This window comes from Hyposmocoma kahamanoa, unplaced genomic scaffold (assembly GCF_003589595.1).
Source record: "Hyposmocoma kahamanoa isolate Upper Pololo Valley unplaced genomic scaffold, ASM358959v1 92, whole genome shotgun sequence".
Classification (NCBI taxonomy): domain Eukaryota; kingdom Metazoa; phylum Arthropoda; class Insecta; order Lepidoptera; family Cosmopterigidae; genus Hyposmocoma; species Hyposmocoma kahamanoa.
Window position 1 is genome coordinate 2208736 of NW_020654748.1, and position 15982 is coordinate 2224717.

At 36.6% G+C, this 15982-nt stretch overlaps 1 protein-coding gene across 2 annotated transcripts in view; it reads right to left on the minus strand.

The window, feature by feature from the left end:
- Positions 1 to 1122: 1122 nt before the first annotated feature.
- Positions 1123 to 15982, minus strand: part of LOC113236993 (DNA N6-methyl adenine demethylase) — a 217647-nt gene continuing 202787 nt past the window's right edge. The window contains exons 5-11 of one of the 2 annotated variants that reach the window (XM_026473233.1): positions 8808 to 8877; positions 6190 to 8718; positions 5890 to 6029; positions 5546 to 5774; positions 5162 to 5440; positions 4850 to 5078; positions 1123 to 4720 (exon numbers count right to left, since the gene is read on the minus strand). In XM_026473233.1, the coding sequence (XP_026329018.1) occupies positions 2437 to 4720; positions 4850 to 5078; positions 5162 to 5440; positions 5546 to 5774; positions 5890 to 6029; positions 6190 to 8718; positions 8808 to 8877 (5760 nt within the window). In that variant the 3' untranslated portion in view covers positions 1123 to 2436. The remainder of the gene's footprint in view (positions 4721 to 4849; positions 5079 to 5161; positions 5441 to 5545; positions 5775 to 5889; positions 6030 to 6189; positions 8719 to 8807; positions 8878 to 15982) is intronic. The other variant, XM_026473232.1, reaches the window with a different exon arrangement.

Genomic DNA, 15982 nt, shown 5'->3' on the forward strand with positions numbered 1-15982 from the left:
TAAAAAAAATGTAAATTCAAAGCCGCCTTTTCGAAAAAACAATTTCAAACACACTGAAGAAAAACATACATATTACAAGCAAGTCAAGCACTCGTGAGTTAATGGATATATCACAGGTTTCTAGTGTCACCTAAATGATACATTATCTTTTTTTATTTTAATTATTATTTTTCTTATAAAAGACAAATACAGGTTTAACATTCATCTACAAATTACTTTTTTACAATTTCTCAAAAATCTTGCCTGGTACAAAGAGTATTTGCTTGGGTAGCATGACATCTGCAACTTAAAGAACGTGAGTGAATAAATGAGTAGTTTATTATGAAAAATATATATAAATTTATCGAAGAATTATTAAAACGAACGCATTATTTTTATTAACATTTTATAGGGATTTAACGTCATCGTTACAAATACTTTAGATTATTTTTTACATATAAAACAGAATTAGCATTCTCGTGATTGTTCAGGTAAAAGGGTAAACGGAAGCCAGTAGGTCGATTGGTAAAAAAATAATTAAAGTATAAAAGTATCTTTGATCCGTTGGATACATTGTAATTATAACTCTCATGTTTGTTATTCTATAGATATTTACTTAGACGCAACTTTTGCCTCGTCGCTGTTATGCTACCCAAGCTGACTATTGGTGCAACTAGATGCAGGTTTCTGCTAGTCTGTATTAATTTTCGATTTCAAAGTTTGTATTTGCGATTACTTTGATATGTCTTGTCGTACGAATGCATTAAGAACTTGGCAACTAGTAAAATGGCAAGAATCATGGGCAATGTGCCACTGCTTACAACACAAATAATATCAGAATACAATCTTAGGCAAATTTTGGTAGTTGAAACGTCAAATATCCATAAGACCGACAATATATCGCACCATTCGTTTAATTAAATACACTCCTAATGTACATAGACACCGCTGTCTATTATTGCTTAGTTTTTATAAGTTTTGCTCACAAAACTTTGTACCTATAATTTCACGTTCGTCCCAATAAATTTACCATTCAATAAATACGTACACGTAAAAAATATAAACTATATCAATAGTTTAATCTTTAAAACAAACTTTTTTTTTTCTTAAATCTAATTATATATTAATAACTATTCACTCAGTATGTTTTAATTCATTTTCAATAATATGCCTACTTTATAATCTTTCCAAGCGCCTGAATTGTTTACCGTTTCGCAAATATATTTAATCTTAACATTAATAATAATAATGTATCTTATTATTCATCCTTTTATTGTATGTAACTAAATTTTATCGTCGCTATAAGTTAGAAGTGTTCAAAATGTGCGCTTCGATCAAAGAAGTCCAAAACAAGATTTATTTCATATTTAGCCAAAAAAACAGGCACTCGATTCAAAAGTAAAGAAGGCGCTATGAAATATGCCCAAAACAACTGCAATAATTTAATGTCGAGTTGCAAAGCAAAATATATTAAATATTAACGTCTACCGTAACACTAAATTATTACAAAGAAAATGATTCGATAATGGTTCACGTAATACAATATAAATAAGTTAAATAGTCTAAAAAGTTAAAAATACACACGTCTTAACCTAATATAAAAGCACTCGTATCTTTGTGGTAAAAACGCGGGCGTGAGCCGCTTGTGATTTCATGGTTCCAAAACATACGCCAAGAACAAACGATCCGAAACGCCGGAATGGTAAATTAAATTAAAAAATACAAATAAAACAACTAATACACAGACAAAGGTACAAAAATATCAATAAACACGATTGCCAAATGCGTCCGCCACTCCTCGGTGCCGTACAACCTTTTTGTGATGTTTTGTACTTTTGTTCTGACGAGTTACATAAAATGTAGGGTTAGTAGTTTATGAGATCAATGCATCGCATAAAACTTTAATTATGCGCTTAATTAGAAAATACCGACAAAATATGCAGACAAAAAATAACGACACTATTTTATACAGCAGATTGTAAACATAAGTCTAACTTCCAAATGGTCAAGTTAACGGTAAACTAAAAATAAGACAAGAATATACAAAAAAATCTACACGAACATACGGTCACATGGACAATACACGACCGATACTAAAACGTAATGTAAGACTAGTTGAAATGCGATATATACTATTAAAATAGAACTTAATATTACATCTTTGATTAAAACTCACTCGGTATACTTTAAAAAAATACTTCGTTAAAATGGTATTCAATTCCGATAAATGCTTGTAAACTAATCGCGGGGAAACAGCACTCACTGGACCAGCCTGTGCCAGGTAAAATTTGCGATTTATATTAAATCCAGGAACTACAAAATTCGGAAAGCACGTGGCTCTACTTAGAAAATCCTACTAATGGAAAGGCAATTTAGACCTTACTTAGCTAGGGAAGGGACGTCACTCCGTCGTTTCACGTTGGAAGAATTGTGCCCCGTCGCCGGGCCAGGCTTGTGTCAGGTGCCCGACTCTTGGTAAGGTCCAGTCACAGTGCACGGGTGCATTGGAAATAAAGTCGTCCACGACATAGTAGTTTGCGTATCGGTTCTTAACATTAACTGACCCTTTTTCCTAGCAACGTTCGTTGCTTCCACCAACGCTGCCAATGAACTATAGCCTCCCGGTATGGTTATCTCATTTTTATTCTTCCATTTTTCTCCATTTGGAGTCTGCCTCTGTTCAGGACCAGGCGTAGATGCCGGAGAAACAGAATTTGATTTTGGGCCTGGAGTACCCGGAGTAGGAGGATTAAGGCCCAATTTTTTCAGTCGCATCTTTTCTTCCCACTCTTCCAGGCCATGCTTCGGGCGATTTAGGTTTCTATGTTGATAAAATACTAAAGAGATCCTTGTCGGATTTACTCGATTTGGAGTTTTCACCGCTGTTGTAGAATGCATTTCATGTTTTGCGCATTCAAATAGTACACTTCCGTGACCCAAAGCTATAGCCACGCCACCCATCTGAGTGTCTTTGAAGCACTCCAAATTGTCGCTGAATTCAGTTACTTCGCCAATAGGTTCTGCTTTCGGTGGTTCTGGAGGATATGGGATAGAAAATGGCGGTGGATACAAACACCAATTAGGAGACGATTGGCACCAATTTGACCCTGGGTTTTGATAAAAACTGGGTGCAAAATTAGGATTGTATTGATAGCCGTAGGAATTGTAGCAATGCGTGTTTCTTATTAATTCTTCACGTTTATATTTTTCAGCATTGTAATACGCTAAGCTATTATAATCGTTGTAAGAATTTTCGTACGGATTAAAAGGTCCATAAGGATTCGGTGAAAATGGATACGCATTTGTCATCTGTGGGTAATTTCCATATCCTTGTATAGAAGTTTGATTTCCGTAACTATTCTGGTTAACTGGCTGAAAGTTGTTACCAGTAAATTCTGGCACGGGCTTATTTTGAAACGGTCCATTTTGGTTTGGGTCTTCATGGCTAATTGTAAAGTTTGTTTGTGGAGTTGAATGTGGTGGTGCAGCTTGGTTTGCCATTCTAGCATCATAAGGACTTCTATGTTCATATCCTTGACTTAAGTGAGGTTTTTCCATCGGAGGATATGGTTTCAAGAAAGTGGAATCTGGCGGATTACCATGTTGGGAACGGGATGGTGGTCTTGATTTTGGAACTCTAAATAAAGCACTTTCGTTTTCTGGAGTTGTAGCATCTTTCGGTTTTAATGGATCCAAGCTTTTCGATTCTGGTGATTTCCATATGCTTTTCCTGACGTCTGGCAAAGCCATGTTATCATTATTTGGTGATTTTAAATCTTGAGCCTGTGATGGCGCCGGAGATTCCGGAGTATTTTGTGGTTTTTGTGAAATTTCCGTTAGTCTTGGAGAACTGGGCATGTCAAAGTCGGGAAGCTTATTGATATCTCCGACAATAAGATTTTGTTTTTCAGTTTCAGTCACATTCTTTTGAGTAGCTGGATCGGAGTTAGTTTCACTTTTACTCGAATCTGGACTATAATTATTAGGCGGAACATTCAGATTAGCTGTGGTTGAGTCTGGATCCTCTTTAACGACATTATTAAAAATTTCTGGATTTCCGAAATCTGGCCATTGGTTTTGTGGAAGATTAGGTATTTGTTCGGTGCTTTGATGGAATTGTTGATCTCTCTTTTGCAGCCCAGCGGCAAAACTCGGCAACTGGTTTGGATTAGGATTTGGATTCTGGCAATTCCCTTCAATCATTGGAGTTACGTGATTGGGATTGTATAGATTATTCTGATGATGTAAGTTGTAGCTTTGGTCATAAGAATTATAGGGAGAATCTAGAACCGTGCTAGATATTTGGTTGCTCTGTAATTGTGCTTCAGTGAAATTGTCTATCATTGTTGCCATGTCTATTAAAGCTGGATTGCTTAAATTTGGGTTCATAAGACCAGAACCTTGGTTATGTATATTAGGATTAATGAATGCGGAATTGTAATGTGGATTGTTACTAAATGCTGACGGGTTAGATTGGTTGAGAGCTGGTGTAAGCGCTCTTGGCGACGCGCTGTTTTGACTTCTAGGACTTGCATTACTTTTAGTTTCGGTTGGTTGTGGAGTTCGCGGAGATGGTGTGGAGCATTGTTGAGGCTTTTTAATATTGTTAGGACTTTGCTGTTGACCGTTGCTATTGGTGGAAGTATTGGCTGAATCGGAGCTTTCTTCATCTTTGCGTTTCTTTCCATGGCGTCTGCATGGTTGCAAAGGAACCGATCGTACTCTGACCTCCATGGAATACCTGAAATTATAATAAATGTCTTGTTAGTAGTCGTTAAAAACCACTAAATTTAGAACGTTAGTTGGCGAGACAAGCATGCTTTAAGAATACAGAGCGTTTAGAATAATATGAGGGTACATCACCACTCACTTGTCCAAGACGTCTAACGCTCCACTCTTGATCTTTTCTTCCTGCCCTTCCTTGGAGCCAAACTCGTCTGTCGTGTCGAGGACGTATAGCGGTAGTACGTGAAGTTGCTCATCGGTGGGTTTGGATAGTGAACGGTGTTTGGCCAACGTGACTACAGCCGTGCAACCATTATTCATATTATGAAGATCGCGATGAGCGTGTGCACAGAAGTCTATGCATGCTGTGACACCTGGAATTATATTAACACTGTTACAGGGACCCCATACTAGGAATACAGGTTCATACATTTTAAGAAAATTATTGTTCTCTTACCAGAAAAAGGTCTTCCAGGCTTGAAACCAAGACGACAGTCTGAAGCTTCTTTTTCAAACTGGCATTGGTTATCAAAAGACTTAGGTGCAAGATTCATATACAACGGGCTTAGCAAAGTAGCCAGTACGTGAAAGCGCTCCTCGATTTCACTCTCCTCAGCTTTGACCGAAAGTCGGAACTTGCGGACAGTTTTCGAACGGGCGTATTTGCATCCATTGTAATACATGGACCAGGAGCAGCCGAAACTGTAGGAGGCGCCACACGTTTCTGGATCAAGTCCTGTAAATTCATAAACAGAAGTTTAGAACACTTATAACTGTCAGCTTCTAAGTATATATGAGGTAGGAACTTAGAGCAACCATTTTGAATGATACCTATACCTACCTTGGCATGCACAAGTTCTATTTTCATTGGTAGCACACCGCCTAGTAGTCGGTAGTCCATATCGATTTAGTTTATGAGACAACAGGGTATAGTCCAAGTCAGCTTCAGACTGTGGTATGCCTTCCCATGCGACTAAACATACTACTATCCAAGATGTTGCACATTTATGGCCGTTTCTGAACTTTACGACCACAAGGACTTTTTCCGTGTAATTTGAACGTCTTATTACCTGTAACGAAGAGTAAAAGTGAGAAGTGTAAAAAAACATAATAATGATTCTGGTTGGTTAGAGATGGTTATAAGTAAATTAGTGAAATATTAAATATTGGGATCCATACACTCACCCATTTAGCCATAGGGCAGCCCTGAGCCGTTTTGCCTTCTTTTCCAGTATAGCAGACCTTTTCTATTCTTAATTCTTTGCCAGCAAGACCAGTGCGAGCTTCCAGTTCTTTTCTTAGCTCTGCTAAAGTTGACGCTGCCCCTGAAAATTACAAATTAGTCTTTGGAATGTTGTACGTCTCTTTATTTTATATTCTTGTCTTTTAAACTAAATTTGCATTATTAACTTGTTATATAAATAAATATGATAAATAATGGATTACTTCAAAGACCAACACTCTGAAGGGTAGTATTCGACTTACCTAAATGAGTATAATAGCTGCCAGGTTCTGGTGGGTTCTTATCGGCAGGAAAGCAGTTGCAATCGGGCACTTCAGTTCTTGAATTATTTCGTAGTCGCTCTAAATTTTCCAAATATTCTTTGGAGTAATTAAAATGATTTTCGGTTGGAAGTCTGGTTAAATTCGGATCTGGGGTTTGAGGTTTCTGATTTTTAGAATCCTTCTCTGTTGAATCTGGGTCATCATCTAGAACTTCATCTTTGGTTTGCAGCCCTGGACATGCCCCGTCTCGCAAATGCTCAGGTGGCGGCTTTTTAGTGGAACCCTGGCGGCAGCAAGCATATCCAACTTCATTTGTAATGGTCACTGGCCCACCTTCTCCTGAGAATAAATACGGCTCGTTCTTCTGTATGCCGTAGTTTATGTTTTTGTATATTTTATGCCCAGGTGGAGAATGTTCAGACTTTATTTGTTCAATATAGTAAGGTGGTTTTGGATCAACGAGTGACACTTGCTCGGGATTTCTTCTATTTTGTGATTCTTTCTTTAAGGCTGGATCTGTAAAGTTCCTGTTGTATCTTTGAAAGACCGTATTTTCTTGCATTCTAGGTATTTGAGCGTAGGTTTCTCGAGTTGGTTCTTGTCTTTGCTCAAAACCGAATTGCTGAAAATTCTGGAAAGCTTGAGGTTTCTGGCTAAAATTCTCCTGTTTTATAGTTGATATCGGTGGCAAAACTGTATTTTGTTGAGATCTAGCCACTACCCCATTCGGGTATTCCCTAAATGAGTTCATAGGCACTTCATTTTGTTTGGTACACTGATGCTGAATGGCTATTCTCTTCGAATCATTTTTCAATGATACGTCATCTTTGGGGTATTGATAAGTCTCAGGCATTTCCAATTTTGGTATCAAAGGTGCTGACGGATGCCTAAATTTTGCATCATAAGCCTCCCGATCGTAATTCCTAGTTTGTGCGCTTGTATCCCGCGCTGGCGCACAATTTTGTTGATTAATTTCCGAGACTGGTCCAATAAGCATTCGCGACTGAAAATCTTTACTGTCTTGAGTATAACTTAAGCTATCGTTTCCATAAACCTCTGCATATTTTTGCGCTTCATATGAAACATTTGAGTAGGCACCATATTGACCTATAACGTCCGCATAAGATGGTAACTTTTGAGGAGTTTTGGATACGTTTTTTGATGCGTGTTTATCATAAATCCCCGGGATATTTGTTCCTCCCTCCCATACGTGATGGCCACCACCTCCGAAATCGCTCGAACTGTAAGCTTGAGCGGTTTGTGCATAATTACCAGCGGCAGAATATATCTGCTCGCCTAAGCGGTAATTATCTCGGAGATGGTGGCTATACGATAAAAAATGACCGGTAGTATTCCTGTCATCATTGACAGAAACTCCGCCTTTTCTGTCATCTATCACTCGAGGCGGTCCTTCGCCCGGATCCCCTTTGTCTGGTGGCGTGTTAGTACCATCTCTCGTATGGTTTTGCTTGTTTAATATCATCGTCTTTAGTCTCGAGTTTAAATTAACCCTGTCGGATTGTGAAAACATCTGTTGTTCAGAATCCTCCTGCCTCTGTTGCTGCATTTGATGATTTTGTTGCATTTGATTTTGGTGGTTTTGTATTTGGTTTTGCAGTTGTTGATTTTGTAACTGCTGCTGCTGTTGGTTTTGCAATTGCTGTTGTTGATTCTGAATTTGTTGTTGCTGATTTTGCATTTGTTGTTGATTTTGAATTTGTTGGCGCTGGTTTTGGATTTGCTGGTTTTGCATCTGTTGTTGTTGATTTTGAATTTGTTGCTGGTTTTCGATCTGCTGATTTTGCATCTGTTGGTTTTGAAGTCTTTGGTTGTGCTGCCACTGGCGTTGCTGCCAATCGTTTTGGTTGACTTGGCTATTATCAGCGTACTGTCCGCTTGAATAGCTGCCCGAATACCCGCTACAATCTAGTGAAGCTCGCGGACCGTTGCTCCCCTGCAGGTATCCAGGCTCGGCGTTTCCCGAATGCTGTCCATTCGGCGTGTTCTGTTCCTGTCTGTCTCCTTCATTGTTTGCGTCTCCTGTGCTGTTTTCTCCATTGTATTCTTCTGAGTTTTCAGTTGTATACTCGTTTCTTTCGTAATTCTGTTGGTTGACGGTGTAGACTGGTGCAGCTGATGTGGGAACGGAATTTTGATAAGACGCAGCAGAAGCCGGTCTGGAGTCGTTTCCTGAGGTTGTTCCTGGAGTGGGTGCTTGTTGTGCGTATTGTTGTTGGTATTCAGTGGTATAATGGGGAGCCCTTGGGCTTGGAACAGGGGTGTAGGCACCGCGGTTAGACGGGGGCCTCTGTGTGGGAACTGACTGTATTCCGGCTTGGTAATAAGTGTTATTGGTGACGTCAAAGGTTGTAGCGACGTTCTGGACGGTGTACGTGGTGTTTGGTTGGTAATGCGGAGATGTGGCGTAGGCTGTATGGTTGCCTTGATAGTCCAGCGTAGTTTGTCCTGTTTGTGTTGGAAGTTGCTGGATGAATTGGTTTTGCCAACCTGTGAAGGAAAAAATCAAGTAAGGTAAATCCACTACCAACATAACTCAACATTAATTAATTAATTTTCTTTATCCATGAAAACCTTACCTTGAGATGGATCGGTCTGCCACGTGGTAGTAAACCGATTTGGGTCGCCGGCGTAGAACGGCATTGGAGCCTGAAACAACAAGAACATAAGTATTATAACCAAGCATAGGTAAGTATTAATAACGTGCATACACGCGCGTTTGTATAACCCACAGTTTCGTGGTACATCCAAATCATATGAGATTGATGTTAAAACATTTTGAGATACAAACACAGACGGAAAACGGGGAAGCGGTAAAATTGATGAGTCACTTTGTACTGGTTTATATGATAACAGAGCAGTCTTTAAATAGCATTAATTCTGCTACAAGCAGGGTGTGTCATTTACACCTTCAAAACACAAAGCACCGATAACAGTGGTGTAAATGATAATGGCACTTCAGGGAGAGTATACCTACTTACTCATTTATTAAATATCCGCAACTTAGGCGTCCCAATATTATTTTGTCAAATCAAAAGGCTTTTGTCTAATATCAAACGAACGTGTGGTACAAATTTACGACGACATAAATACCAATTTATTCTAAGACTATAATCACTTCAAAATAGGTAATTTTAGCACCGTACGTAAATTTTCAACCTTGAAACACCGGTATTATGAAACCTATACAATATATAAGATAATATAGTAACGTTTGTGTACACTAGGTGTGTAATGTCGGTCGAGGTTAGATACAATGAGTTAGGTACGTTAACTAGTCGTATGAGCTACTATAACGTACTACTAGGTAATGATGACTACGATAGAAGGACTCAGATTTGTGCTTTATTTTATTAACAAATAAAATACTTAAAAAAATTAAGGCGCATAGTGAACACTAATAAAATCTCCATTTGTCTATCTACTATTCGTCGAGACCAATCCAACAGGTTACAAACTTGGCGGGTCTACCTTTAATAAAGCTTAATTCCCGTGTCCACTTTCCTGCTCCATCATCAGACTCAAGTCATTATCTATAAATTAACTACTTGTCAAGATTAGTTAAATGAGACCGTATACGATGGCTCTGTGGCCGTAGCATGGTGGTATATCACTTGCAATATGTGATAAACTTCCCCGTGACATATTTATTTCATAAAGATATGCTGATATTTTTTTTATATTGCGAACACTGAATCGTTAAGATACCGCACTTGAGTCATTCGCTTCTATTTATTTGGTAATGAACTATCGTTATATATTATACTATAGTTACCGGATTTTTGAAGTTTCAGTTTCTACGTTTTTTACATTGTATTACTTATTATTTACGTATTTATTATAATATTCAAATGTCTATATAAATGTATATTCAAAATCTTCTCCTCGCCTTTTTCCAATAATTTATATATATATCAATTTGTTGATTTTTATTATTTCTTTTTGTCTCGTTTGTCACGCTCAATTTTTACGTTGATGGTGTAGAACTGTCAAAATGTTTTAAAATCAGCTGTGACCATGTTTGGCACTGCGATATTCTTTTGTAGCTATTGGTTGAGGCGGTCGCGTTGCGACGAAAATGTGACGTCTCGGTCCTCGCCATGTTAGCTATTGTGATAAAATTTTAAAATGGTGGTTTTATCACTCGAATTTGAGAGCTAAATGTGGATATAATAGCTTTATCGCGGCGGCATGCCGTAGCAAGACTACTACCCCCGTAGGGGCTGCTGTAAGTAGTTGAGGAGTTGATTAGTCTGTAGACTATTCTGGTTGCAGTATCAGATGCAGTGCTATCAGATTTTGTGTCGACTCTGTTCTTTTGTATTTTCTTTATTTTAAATAAGTACATTTTATTATGACATATCACTTTTTATTGAATATTGAATTAATTAAACAGAAAGTAAAGGACACGTATGGGGCTTTAACATTTCTTAACTCTTTATGTTAAACAATCATAATGCAAAAGGATGTGTTAAGTCTTTTGTTTTACTTTGAATCTGACTTATCCCACTTGTAAGGTATTTTTGAGGGTCTAATTAAAACATAAAATGTACGTTAGTTCCTTCACCGTAACGTCTTTATGTAAAAGTATGTATGTTAGCCGTTTTTTGGGCCGATGACAAAACCCAATTGTCTCACACAAACAAATTTTATCAATATATATGACAACCATTTTGTAGTCCTCATCAATACTTGAAATTTTCTAGTAGTCAACTTATCCATATAACCATTGACTTACAAATAAATGGACGACGGGTCTAATACAAAAACCACGAAAAAAATGTCCCAAGTCAACCTATTTAAACGTAGTGACATGTAAAGGAATATGAAAAAGCTAAAACGTTGAATTTAAATTGTAATATCATCGCAGTACTGTCTAATTTTGCTTGCTTCGCTGTCAGTCAAACAAACGAAGACTAAAGCGTGAATGACGCTCTATATACGATTTTAACGCCCTATAAGTTCGGACACTTTTTAGCGCGGACCCGACGTCCATATAATTGTAAGTCAATGCATATAATAAATAAAATCAGAGTTACGATTTGTTTTCTGGAAAAAAAAAACTTTAAATCGCTCTCCCGTAAAATTGTCCAAATGCACGTAAGTCCTTTTGCCTTTGTCGACATAACTCCACAACACAATAATACACACTAAGAAAATTTTTAAATAAGATAAAAGTAAATTAAAACAAAAATAAAATATAATAAAAAAATTAAATAAAATGAATTAAAATAAAATTGTAGTATTTGGTAACGAAATGACCACAAATACAGTCGATACTATTGTGTACTAAGTAGATGTCATGTGTGCGGCTGTGGCGTATGTAAAAGGACTCAGCTGTTGTCACCGCCGCACGAGAAAATGCTGATCATGATTTTCAGTGGAGCCTAAAACTGAGTGAGTACCGCACGTGTGTGTCGCGTATAAACTAAAATAAATTACGTATATAATAATAATAATAACGCACACAATCAACATAGCCCCGCACTGGGGAAACCCTGTGTCGCGGGTATCATGGATAGACAACCACAAATTACACCCAAACTCACGAGAGAAATAAATGTAGGCTATACAAATATTTCTCCCGGCTCGGGAATCGAACCTGGGACCTCTGCGTGGCAATCCGGCCATGCCCCGGCCAAGTTCGTATAACAATAATTTTCCTAAATCACTTTCGTACATTTTATATATAAAATATAAATATGTGACATATCTATAATGTAATGTATAATCACAACATCACTACATATTATCACTACCGCGTCTGTCTGTCTGTCTGATCACTATAAACTTAAAAACTACTGAACGTATTTTTCATGCGGTTTCCGCCAATAGATAGTGATTCATGAGGAAGACTTAAGTGTATAATTTATTTAGGTTTTGTGTAAGTTGGCTGAAATATGACGATAAATGTTGAAGATTTCGGTAAACTAACAGAGATATATCAAATAAATGTTCTAGAAAAATATTAAAAGTTGTCAATAAAGTAAATTCATTATGTAGTCTACCAGTATATGATGAGAGCTTAGAAAGGGGCGGCTGATACTGTCTACATGGCCCTGGGGCCTAGGGCGGCCAAGACAGCAAATACGCCACTGTGTTCTCTTATATATAGAATACTTAAATAATTCGTGTGATACATATATACAGTTTATCGCGTTTAACCATCAATTTAGTCTTCACATTAAATGTGTTTTTTTATCAAATAATAATTAGTAGACTACGTCATCGACTCGCCTTTTAAGAGCAGAATATCAACAATCAGAATATCGACACACAAATGAGATGATTTACAATTTGCAGATTTAAGAAATCGAAATTTTAAATTTGAACTTTGTCACTAAAGTCACGTTCTGTATTTTATATTTTATTTTCAAAATTCATCTATATCATTTGTGTAAATTAGTTTGGAAATTACACGAAGTCAAGAAATCTTTGTTCACACGTTGCGCTTCTATTAGAAAAGACGTAATAATAAAATAAAAATGAAAAGCTTGTCTCTTAACAGAAATTTAAGTATTCATAAAAACGCTTTGCGCAGGCGGTATGAATTCGAGATTACAAGTTCGGATGTCGCCTGAACGTTGTTTAAATTTCCTTTATAAACGCTTTTTCAATACTTTTCCTTAAAAACTATTTTGTTGTTTACTGTTTGTATAAATGAACTTTTGGGTTAGGCACATTGAAGTTAATTTTATATGGCGATCGTGTTAATAAATAATGCATGCTCTCGTACCTCTGCCATTTCAGGCATTTACCATCATCACCCCATTTATACATCCCATTGCTGGGCATGGGTGTCGTTTCAGGCGAGGGTTTAGGACATAGTCCGTCACGCTGCACTATGGTAAATTTATTTTAGTTACGGAACAAAAATCTGTAACTTTTTTGTTTTCGATATACCTTTAATTTTTTTTGTACATAGTAGGAATTGTGACGATTGTAAACGAACATACATTTTTATTAAACTACCCGTAATTGAGAGAGAAAAAAATGTGCAAAATCTTAAATCTCTCTCAGCCAACATTTATTAAAAAAATATAAAAACGCCTTGTTACGATAATTTTTTATTCATAAAATGAATTTAACGAGATTATAAATTTTCTTTACATTACATAACAAATTTGAAAAATATCAACTAAATATTTTTGACATGGACGTAAGATATTATTTTTTATAAAAAAAAAGTTTCAAAATTATACGGCACAACGATGAGTATGGGAAAGGACATAATTTGACGCATTTTTATTAAATAAAATTAAAATGGTGAAATTACCGGCACATGGGACTTGTCAACTTATGTCTCAGGGTGACAGGCGCAGTGGCAGTGCCCCTCAGATCTTTGTGATTTAAAGCTCTCAGTGCCACTGATACACTGGTAAATTCCGAAACATGCAGACGTACGTACGTCAAACCATTAGGCTACCAAGGCTTATTATCAAGCATTTGTGCCGTCTAAATTACTTTTTCAACAAATAATATTTATGCTATTTAAAAAGCAATTAAACAATTAATTGACTAATAAGTTATAGGTACTACACAGTGTTCGAAATTTCAAATAATATATAAGTATCGAGTTCTTAGGTTTTCGCGATTGTTACACATAGGAAATGAAACTATTTTGCCTTCACACGGTTGACATCCGTGACCATAGGACCTGTAAAGGGCCCGAAACGTCGGTTTGTTTGAAAAAACAAATATACGCGATTTAAATCCGGAAAAATAGTTTCATTTCCTAAATATATAAGTAGTTTATCTGACTGTTACATAATGAAAGGCGTTAAGATACGAGTGTGGGTTCAAAAACATCTCACGAGTGTTTTAATGCCTGATTATGTATAGTTACATACATTGCTTTATCTACGCACATATTATAAGCTCTCTGTGATGTGTTCAGGAACCGCATGTTACGACTGGCGAAATAAAAACTTTTTTCACGCATGTCACACAACCGTAGTTTTTATTTTCAATTCAAAGACAAACTAGAATCGGCCCCAAGTATCATATCGTTCGACATCAAGTAACGTGTGAAATTGACAAAATTGTTTGCTATTGACATTTCATTTCGAATAAAACTTCATCTGGGCTGATATTAGAATTGAGGTCAAAACAAATTGTTTTGTTTTTCAGAGATGTTCGAAATTTGAATGTAATAATAACATCGAATTCGATGTTATTATCAAGCAATAATAACATTTTCACAGATAAGAAATTTGTTCTAATAAAACAGTTTACCTTTAAGCTTGTCGTAATTTGGGGTTTTTGAACACATTATAGAGAGTTTATGATATGTGTGTAGATAAAATCCGTAACTTTATTGTCAAAATTTTGTAATTGGGTAAGCAAAGTTTCCACCATACAGCTTTTTTCGACATTTATTTTAGACGTTTGGGTTTTTATGAAAATCGATTCAAGTGCATACGGTGTAACGATTTTTGTATCGATTTATTTAAATGCAATTTTCAAGCGAATCGATTCAATAGAAAGGCGAATCAAATCGTCTAGATCAGAAAGCAACAAACATTTTAATATAATTAAATTTGAACAAAACTTCATTTACAATGAATATTTAATTGTAAATAGTTTTTGTCCTCGATGTCGGGCTTTAACGGGTTTTAACCCGATTTATCCAAATTGCCCCATTAATCCGGCGTTAACAAAGCGCCGTGTTAAGTTTCGGGCGCTTGCTCATCTCTGGTCCCAACTCTAGCACTGTGACGTGAAATGGGTTATTGTTGATGATTTCTTAAATAAACAAAATTATTAATACATGTTAAAAAAACGAAAAACGAAGATCTGCAACAAGCACATATTTCGTTCCGTGTGCCTTACTTGGCGTTTGCTGGAAGACGTTGGTTCGAATCCAGCCGATCGAAGGAATTTTTCTAAGAGTTCGATATTTGTATTAACAATTTTCTTTTACGCAACCACTCATAACCCGGCACTAAGGAAACCCTGTATCGCGGGCGCCATGGACATACACATAGACAACCACAAATTATATCTAAACTCACGAGAGAAATAAATGTAGGCCATACAAATATTTCTCCCGGTCTGGGAATCGAACCCTCTGCGTGGCAGTCCAGCATGGTAAATGTTCGGCCACGGAGGCAGTAAAACTTAAAAATTAAGTTATTTAGTTATCTACTTCTGCCGCGAAACAGTAATGTGAGCATTACTGTGTTCTGGACAGTTAGTAAAGAGAAGAACGATTTAATATCACATACAACGACGTGGATAAATATTCATGTTACCTATTCAGTACGATTTACCGGCAAACGTTAAATTTTTTGTGATTGAAACTACAAAAAAAGACAGCCGATCTTTTTTAATCCTATTATTTTTCAATTTACCACTCTAGTAGCGCAATGCAATTCGGAAACGTGAAAAAAAACGTAAACGGTCTTCGTAAATACAAAAACTCAGGTAAGAAATTGTTTTTTTTTAATAACATGGCAACGGCAGGAATATTATTAAATTATGAAAGTTTTGGCCCAAATAAGTGCGGGGGTAAATTGGGGAGAGAGAGGTAAACATATTATGGGAACAAGTTATGTTACGTACTTGGCAACTCGCACGCTTAACTCTCGAAGATTTAAATTTCACCGTAACATAGAGGTGAGACGTTTACTTGCAATTTTTCTAGGAATTGGTGATGTTTCTTTTGCAAAGATTGTAGATTCTTTTTACCAAACTCTCTTTTATTTGTGAAATGATAAAATAGTTATTTTTGATACAAGTGCGGAAAGTTAGT